The sequence below is a fragment of the Nerophis lumbriciformis genome, linkage group LG31 (genome assembly GCF_033978685.3).
Source record: "Nerophis lumbriciformis linkage group LG31, RoL_Nlum_v2.1, whole genome shotgun sequence".
NCBI lineage: Eukaryota > Metazoa > Chordata > Actinopteri > Syngnathiformes > Syngnathidae > Nerophis > Nerophis lumbriciformis.
Window position 1 is genome coordinate 8865001 of NC_084578.2, and position 10000 is coordinate 8875000.

Sequence of the window (10000 nt, forward strand, 5' to 3'; positions counted from 1 at the left end):
AAGCTCGACATCCCGCACAGCAGCAACAACATCTGCACGCATACGCAGTTTAAAATGATAAACCTCATTTTAAAAAAGAATTATCTAAATTTATCCAAAATAAAACTCAGTCAAAGTTGCTGTAATAAGAAAAGTCCTCAAGTTGCACTTTTACTGCTCTGTCAGAAGAAACACCTCCCTCCCTTTTTTACAATGTTTTTTTGTTTTTTTTTACATGTGCCTTTTTTGTTATTAAAGGGGAACTGCACTTTTCTTGGAATTGTGCCTATCATTCACCATCATTATGTAAGACAGGCACATGCATGTTTTTCTTTTTTAATGAATTCTAAGTCGTAAAATACGGCAAGCACGAGGTGGCTAACAAAGCGGTTAATAGGAGTACATTATTGCGCCCATTAAACCCTCTAAAAACATCCAAAAAGCGCCATCCATCCATCCATTTTCTACCGCTTGTCCCTTTTAGGGTCGCGGGGGTTGCTGGAGCCTATATCTCAGCTTCATTCGGACGGAAGGCGGGATGTGTATATACATATATGTGTGCGTGTGTGTGTGTGTGTTTGTGTGTGTGCATATTATATTAATATAAAGGCTATATAATTAATATAATTGGTTATTAAGAGTATGTGAAAGTTCGACTCTTACCTTGTTTGCTTCTGTGACGACCTCCTTAGAGTTTTGCAATCATTCAGAAATATCAAGCAGCTAAAAAGTGTGGAGAGTGTTTGGTATTTCTTCCATCATGCTTTATTATGGCGCATGGACGTTTTTAAAAAAAAAATAATGTTCACAACGTTTAGTGAGCAGGTTGTGTTATGTGTGACAATGTGTGTTGACGTTTTGTGTTGGTTGGATTTTTTTTATATATTATTTTTTTTGCACTATCACTAGGGTAGGTTGTTCGCATTGGGTCATATAAGTCAATGCTTCTCAAATTATATAATGTTCACAACGCTTAGCAAGCAGGTTGTGTTATGTGTGACAACATTTTTTGTTGGTTGCATTAGTTTTTTGGTGGGTTTTTTTTGCACTATGACTAGGGTAGGTTGTTCGCATTGGGTCATATAAGTCAATGCTTCTCAAATTATATAATGTTCACAATGTTTAGTGAGCAGGTTGTGTTATGTGTGACCATGTTTGTTGACATTTTGTGTTGGTTGGATTTTGTTTTAGATTTTTTTTTTTTGTTGCACTATGACTAGGGTAGGTTGTTCGCATTGGGTCATATAAGTGAATGCTTCACAAGCTATATAATGTTCACAAAGTTTAGCAAGCAGGTTGTGTTATGTGTGACAACATTTTTTTGTTGGTTGCATTAGTTTTTTGGGGGGGGGTTTTTGCACTATGACTAGGGTAGGTTGTTCGCATTGGGTCATATAAGTCAATGCTTCTCAAATGATATAATGTTCACAATGTTTAGTGAGCAGGTTGTGTTATGTGTGACCATGTGTGTTGACATTTTGTGTTGGTTGGATTTTTATTTTTTTTGATTTTTGTTTTTGCACTATGACTAGTGTAGGTTGTTCGCATTGGGTCATATAAGTAAATGCTTCTCAATCTATATAATGTTCACAAAGTTTAGTGAGCAGGTTGTGTTATGTGTGACAATGTGTGTTGACATTTTTCGTTTGTTGGATTTTTTAATTTATTTTTTTGCTTTTTGACTAGGGTAGGTTGTTTGCATTGGGTCATATATGGAAATGCTTCTCAATCTATATAATGTTCAAAAAGTTTAGTGAGCAGGCTGTGTTATGTGTGACCATGTGTGTTGACTTTTTGTGTTGGTTGAATTTTTTAGATTTTTTTTTTTTGCACTATGACTAGGGTAGGTAGTTCGCATGTGTGTTGACTTCTTGTGTTTTTTTTAATTTTCTGCACTATGACTCGGGTAAGTTGTTCGCATTGGGTCATAATGCTGCAAATGCTGGACAATCAACATAATGTTCACTAAGTTAGTGAGCAGATTGTGTTATGTTTGACCATGTGTGTTGACATTGTGTGTTGGTTGGATTTTGTAGATTTAGGGTTTTTTTTGCATTATGACTAGGGTAGGTTGTTCGCATTGGGTCATCTAAGTAAATGTTTTTCAATCTTCTATTCAGAGCATAATTAAAGGTCATACACCGAAATTACTTGTGTTGTCCAATAGATGGTAATGAGATAGGCTCCAGCACCCCCCGCGACCCCGAAGGGAATAAGCGGTAGAAAATGGATGGATGGATGATAGCAGCATCTAATTTGTCAGACTATTAAAATTAATGCAATTTCCCTGTGGATAAGATTCCTTGTCAAACAAATGACTTCTCGTGAGTCAAATTGCAGCTGTGTATTGTATTGTATTGTATAGGTCAAAATCATCATAGGGCCTTTTGAGAAAAGAAAACCCTGAAATACATCAATGCATTTACCCCCATTTAAAAGAAAAGCAGATTATTTGGGTGAGTAAGTTTGGGACTTGTTTTCGTGTAAAAGCAAAACAATGATGTTGTCTCCTCAGCAGACACCAGGCCTCCGCCATGTGTCCGTCTCCTAAACTACATTCAGGCGCTCCGGTTATGGCTGCGAGAGATTGATTCAACATGCGGGGCCACTTGTGATGACACATTTGTTGTCATTGGTGGGGTCAAGTGTCTGTGTACACGACTGTGTCATAATTAAAGACACCGGCCAGTGAAGTTCCTGATTAAGACTCTCAGCAGACTAGGGTTTCCCTTCGGGGTCTTTCCCAAACCTAGACCTCAATGAACCAAAAGAATGGACGAACAAGTTGGCAACACTAAAAGAAAGACAATCATCAACAAAGGGAAGTTTAGCGGCACATGAGAATATTCACGAGAAAGGTCGTCACTTGGGATCAAAAGCAACAACACTGACAACTATTTGCACATCAGTATGCGGATGAAAATTATGCAACTGATTGATACAGGACCTGAAATAATATTAGCTCGATATCGAAAAAATATCGATCGTTTTAGAGGAAATAAAAGGACTACAACTTCGGACTACAAAGACGGACTCGCACAAGACTCTTCCAGTAAAACTTGACCATATATGGTATGAACGTCAACATTGGGAATAACCCAGCTCAGTAGCCTTGTGGTTAGCGTGTTCGCCCTGAGTCTGGGAGTCATACCAAAGACTACAAAAATGGGACCCATTGCCTCCCTGCTTGGGACTCAGCATCAAGGGTTGGATTTGGGGGTTAAATCACCAAATGATTCCCGAGCGCGGTGCACACTGCTGCTCACTGCTCCCCCTCACCTCCAAGGGGGTGGAACAAGGGGATGGGTCAAAGGCAGAGGGTAATTTCACCACACCCAGTGTGTGTGTGTGACAATCGTTGGGACTTTAACTTTAACTTCATTTTTAGCACATCAGTATGCGGACGAAAATTATGCAACCAATTGATACAGGAACTGAAATAATGCACCAGTGCGAGAAAGTTTAATTAGCTCGATATCGAGAAATATCGATCGTTATAGAAGAAAAAGGACTACAAAGACGGACTCGCACAAAACTCTTCCAGTAAAACTTGACCATATATGGTATGAACGTCAACATTGGGAATAACCCAGCACAGTGGCCTTGTGGTCAGCGTGTTCGCCTTGAGACTGGGAGCTCGCGAGCTCAAACCCCGGCCGAGTCATACCAAAGACTACAAAAATGTAACCCATTGCCTCCCTGCTTGGCACTATGCATCAAGGGTTGGATTTGGGGGTTAAATCACCGAAAATTATTCCCGAGCGCGGCGCACACTGCTGCTCACTGCTCCCCCTCACCTCCCAGGGGGTGGAACAAGGGGATGGGTCAAATGCAGAGGGTAATTTCACCACACCCAGTGTGTGTGTGACAATCATTGGGACTTTAACTTGAACTTGAACTTAATTTTTAGCATATCAGTATGCGGCTGAAAATGATGCAACCGATTGATACAGGAACTGAAATAATGCACCAATGCGAGCCAGTTTAATTAGCTCCATATCGAGAAATATCGAACGTTATAGAGAAGAAGAAGGACTACAACTTCGGACTACAAAGAAGGACTTTCACAAAACCCTTCCAGTAAAACTTGACCATATATGGTGTGGACGTCAACAATGGGAATAACCCTTATCCCTTTTGGAGGAAGTATGAAAGAAGGCAAGATTGTTTTATAAACATTGTTGCAATGCCTCCATTGGTTGGATGTCACATTTTTAGGACTTATGCAGATCCCAAATGCAAACAAATAATTAATTTGGCATATTTAGGTTCCCTTTAGTAGGGAACATGGAGAGTAGCCAGATGAGGTGGTTCGGGCATCTGGTCAGGATGCCACCCGAACGCCTCCCTAGGGCACGTCCGACCGGTAGGAGGCCACGGGGAAGACCCAGGACACGTTGGGAAGACTATGTCTCCCGGCTGGCCTGGGAACGCCTCGGCATCCCCCGGGAGGAGCTGGACGAAGTGGCTGGGGAGAGGGAAGTTCGACCTCGGATAAGCGGAAGAAGATGGGTGGATGGATGTCCTGTTAGTTGCTATTTCTAGCATTATTACATGTGGCTTTGTTTTTTGATATGCTGATGAGTCCCTAATAAAAGGGCCTTCTACTTACGCACCGCCTGCCTTTCCTGCATTCTCGGATCACGCCATCAACCACGACCGTGCGGTATCGTGACATAATGCACCAGCCAGCTGCCTGCGAACGCCACCACCGGTTTCGCCACCGGTCGGTCCTCCCCGGACGCTACCAACGGTGTGGCGAAGTTGGTAGAGCAAACAAATAATTAATTTGGCATATTTAGGTTCCCTTCAGTAGGGAACATGGAGAGTAGCCAGATGAGGTGGTTCGGGCATCTGGTCAGGATGCCACCCGAACGCCTCCCTAGGGTACGTCCGACCGGTAGGAGGCCACGGGGAAGACCCAGGACACGTTGGGAAGACTATGTCTCCCGGCTGGCCTGGGAACTCCTCGGCATCCCCCGGGAGGAGCTGGACGAAGTGGCTGGGGAGAGGGAAGTTCGACCTCGGATAAGCGGAAGAAGATTGGTGGATGGATGTCCTGTTAGTTGCTATTTCTAGCATTATTACATGTGGATTTGTTTTTCGATACGCTGATGAGTCCCTAATAAAAGGGCCTTCTACTTACGCACCGCCTGCCTTTCCTGCATTCTCGGATCACGCCATCAACCACGACCGTGCGGTATCGTGACAGAATGCACCAGCCGGTTTCGCCACCGGTGGGTCCTCCCCAGACGCTACCAACTTCTTTGCTATCTGCAAAAAAGTCCGTCCGGCACTCGGCCTTCATGTTGGCAGACGAAGCGCCTATCTCACGCTCGTCAACGGTGGCCATTTCACTGTCTCAAGCAACAACACCCTTCCTGAGCGTATCCTCTTCCTCGACAGCTGCGGCGTCACTCCAGCTGCCAACCTTACTCTCCCAGGCCTGGACAGGTGGTCATCCCTCCTGAAAGATAAGTCCTGCACCCTCCCTTTGTACTCTTTTTTTTCTCTCTCTAATTCCCCAGCCACACCTTAGAGTCATATAACTTGGTATGTGACACAAGCTAACTATTATCATGCTCACGTTAGCTTGCTAGCATGCTAATATTTTTCATCTAATCTTACAAGGCCATACACCTTACAGCCGTATTAATTGACATGTGAGACATGCTAGCTGGTAGCACATTTGCTAATTGTTAGCATACTAGCTAGCTAACTTTTTCATGTAATTTTAACTTTTTTCTCTATTTCCGAAGCCATACACCCTACAGCTGTACTAATTGACATGTGAGACATGCTAGCTGGTAGCATGCCAACGTTAGCAAATTTGCTAAGTGTTAGTATGCTAGTTAGCTAACTTAAACATGCTAACTTTTTCATCAAATTTTACCCTTTTTTCTCTTATTTCTGAAGCCATACACCTTAGAGCCGTATTAATTGACATGTGAGGCATGCTAACTGTTAGCATTAAAACATTAGCACATTTGCTTATTGTTAGCATGCTAGCTAGCTAACTTAAGCATGCTAACTTTTTCGTCTGATTTTACACTTTTTTTCTCGATTTCCGAAGCCATATGCCGTATTAATTAACATGTGAAACATGCTAACTGTTAGCATTAAAACGTTAGCACATTTGCTAAGTGTTAGCATGCTAGCTAGCTAACTTAAGCATGCTAACTTTTTAATCTAATTTTACCCTTTTTTCTCTTATTTCCGAAGCCATACACCTTACAGCCGTATCAATTGACATGTGAGACATGCTAACTGTTAGCATGCCAACGTTAGTACATTTTCTGAGTGGTAGCATTTTAATGTGTGCATGCTAACGTATTAGGCATGCTAACTTTTTCATATAATTTTACACTATTTTCTCTATTTCCGGAGCCATATGCCGTATTAATTGACACGTGAGACATGCTAACTGGTAGCATGCCAACGTTAGCACATTTGCTAAATGTTAGCATGCTAGCTAGCTAACTTAAGCATGCTAACTTTTTCATCTAATTTTACCCTTTTTTCTCTTATTTCCGAAGCCATACGCCTTACAGCCGTATCAATTGACATGTGAGACATGCTAACTGTTAGCATGCCAACGTTAGTACATTTTCTGAGTGGTAGCATTTTAATGTGTGCATGCTAACGTTTTAGGCATGCTAACTTTTTCATATAATTTTACACTATTTTCTCTATTTCCGGAGCCATATGCCGTATTAATTAACATGTGAAACATGCTAACTGTTAGCATTAAAACGTTAGCACTTTTGCTAAGTGTTAGCATGATAGCTAGCTAGCTTAAGCATGCTAACTTTTTCATCTAATTTTACCCTTTTTTCTCTTATTTCCAAAGCCATACACCTTAGAGCCGTAATAAATTACATGTGAGACATGCTAACTGTTAGCATTAAAACATAAGCACATTTGCTTAGTGCTAGCATGCTAGCTAGCTAACTTAAGCATGCTAACTTTTTCGTCTGATTTTACACTTTTTTTCTCGATTTCCGAAGCCATATGCCGTATTAATTAACATGTGAAACATGCTAACTGTTAGCATTAAAACGTTAGCACATTTGCTAAGTGTTAGCATGCTAGCTAGCTAACTTAAGCATGCTAACTTTTTAATCTAATTTTACCCTTTTTTCTCTTATTTCCGAAGCCATACACCTTACAGCCGTATCAATTGACATGTGAGACATGCTAACTGTTAGCATGCCAACGTTAGTACATTTTCTGAGTGGTAGCATTTTAATGTGTGCATGCTAACGTTTTAGGCATGCTAACTTTTTCATAGAATTTTACACTATTTTCTCTATTTTCGCAGCCATGTGCCGTATTAATTAACATGTGAAACATGCTAACTGTTAGCATTATAACGTCAGCACATTTGCTAAGTGTTACCATGCTAGCCAGCTAACTTAAGCACGCTAACTTTTTCCATCTACTTTTACCCTTTTTTGTCTTATTTCCCAAGCCATACACCTTACAGCCGTATTAATTGAAAAATGAGACATGCTAACTGGTAGCATGCCAACGTTAGCACATTTGCTAACTGTTAGCATGCTAGCTAGCTAACTAAAGCATGCTCACTTTTTCATCTAATTTTACCCTTTTTTCTTTTATTTCCGAAGCCATACACCTTACAGTCGTATTAATTGACATGTGAGACTTGCTAACTGTTAGCATGCCAATGTTAGCACATTTTCTGAGTGTTAGCATTTTAATGTGCGCATTCTAACGTTTTAGGCTAGCTCTGTAGTTCCTTTTGTACAGTTACACCTAAAACTGAGGGATTCGGACACTCGGCACAATCTTCACAGTACGGCCAGAGGTAGGTCTGGGGCACAGATAGCAGGCCCGGAAATCTAAATTGGGAACATTTCGGGTAACCATGGCAACGCTATTCCTGAAAAAACACAAAAAAATGGGCCAATTGAATGGGTACGCATCATTTTGTCTAACAGGAGACGACCTTTTGTGTGTGTTTAGTATTTGTTTCTGGTCAATGCTCCTTACTCGCCCAGGCCGTAAAACTAGCCAGGACTGCCTCTGGTATCTTTCGATAGTAAAATATGATAGTAACTAAAAAATAAGAAGTACAATCTGGTGATATGGTGCGGGGAGTGTTTACTGCACACAGTGTAAATGTCAAGGAAGGCTACTGTAAATAAAATGCAGAAGCCACGTCAGGTCAACTGGACACACTCTGAGTTGTGTAACTTCTGCGTGTTTGCTTGTGTGTGTCTGTGGCTAGGGGTGGCGCGTGCAGGGGTCAGGCAGATGGAGGCAGTCCAGCAGGTTTCCAGACCGTCCCCCCCCCCCCCCCCCCACCCCCTGGTGTTTGGACTGCTTTTGGTTGCAGCTGGAGGTTTACTGGAGACCCATATGAAATAAACAAAAAAGGAAAAAAACAAACAAAAGTGGAGCAGCACAGTAAGAGAGCACTGCAAATAGTCAGTGTTCCAAAACAAGAAAAAAAATACATAAATAAGGGGTATTTTACTTGAACTAAGCAAAATTATCTGCCAATAGAACAAGAAAATCTGGCTTGTCAAGACTTTCCAAAACAAGTAAAATTAGCTAAATTCAATAGACCCAAAAATACCTTAAAATAAGTATATTCTTTTTCTTGTTAGAAAAAACAAATATTAGACCTTTTTTTTGCTCAATATGTTGAAAAATGTGCTTAAATTAAAGGGGAACATTATCACAATTTCAGAAGGGTTAAAACCATTAAAAATCAGTTCCCAGTAGCTTATTTTATTTTTCGAAGTTTTTTTCAAAATTTTGCCCATCACGCAATATCCCTAAAAAAAAGCTTCAAAGTGCCTGATTTTAACCACCGTTATATACACAGTTTTCCTGTGACATCACACAGTGATGCCTGTCATGTCTGTGTAATCATGTTTTGTTTAGTTATTGGAATCTTTAGTTTCTGGCTTTTCACTCCCTTGTCTTGTCACCATAGCAACCCATTAGTTTTCACCTGTCACGTCACGCACCTGTTTCACGTTTTGAGTCACGCACCTGTTTTTGTTAATCAAGTCTGTAGTATTTAAGTTCAGTGTTTTTAGTTTGTCTTTCTGGTGACATCCCCACATTTATGCTCTGTCCATTCCTGACACTTCTTTCCATGTCCATCCTTCATGCTACTATTTTTGTCCAAGCCAAGTAAGTTTTTGTTCCATGTTTATAGTCTTTTTGGTTTCATAGTTTGTTCTCCGCCACTGTGCGCGCTTTTCGTTTGCACTTTTTTTGATATATTAAATAAATCATGTACCTTCATTCCCGTCTCGCCCGAGCCAACTTTCCGTTGCATCCCGGAAAAGCAAACACCCCGGACCAAGTCATGACAATGCCAATACAAACAAACAGCAAGGTATAGCGACATTAGCTCGGATTCAGACTCGGATTTCAGCGGCTTAACACTGTCTGATAAGATAATTACTAACAACTATGAACTAGGTTTACAGCATATGAAATACATTTGGCAACAACATGCACTTTGAGAGTGCAGACAGCCCATTTCAGGCACGCTAAGAACATATATTTTTCCACGATTTCAGCACTCAGGTTAACCATACCTAAATAGACACAAAATACTGCATTACACAAGACTACCCGAATGTACTCGAATGATTGAAAAAAAAAAAAGTTTTTAACCTAAATTATTGGTAAACACAGTTTATGTATAATAATTTACGTAAAACCGCGAGTAATGAATAAAGTTTTCATCAATTAATATATTCTGTAGACCAGGGGTGCTCACACTTTTTCTGCAGGCGAGCTACTTTTCAATTGATCAAGTCGTGGGGATCTACCTCATTCATATATATAATTTATATTTACTTATTTATGAAATATATGTTTTTGTTAACAAGTTAAAGGTGTTTAATGATAATGCAAGCATGTTTAACACATATAGTTAATATTGTTAATACATTAAAGGTGTTTAATGATAATACAACTATGTTTAATATATATAGTTAATATTGTTAACAAGTTAAAGGTGTTTAAAGATAAT

At 40.4% G+C, this 10000-nt stretch overlaps 1 protein-coding gene across 1 annotated transcript in view; it reads right to left on the bottom strand.

Moving 5' to 3' along the window:
* The window catches only part of LOC133574410 (frizzled-7-like), a 735-nt gene extending 557 nt beyond the window's left edge, over positions 1–178 (bottom strand). The window contains exon 1 of the mRNA XM_061926593.2: positions 1–178. This exon is cut by the window's left edge and continues 557 nt beyond it. Coding sequence (XP_061782577.1) covers positions 1–68 — 68 coding nt within the window. The 5' untranslated portion in view covers positions 69–178.
* Between the last annotated feature and the right edge of the window lie 9822 nt (positions 179–10000).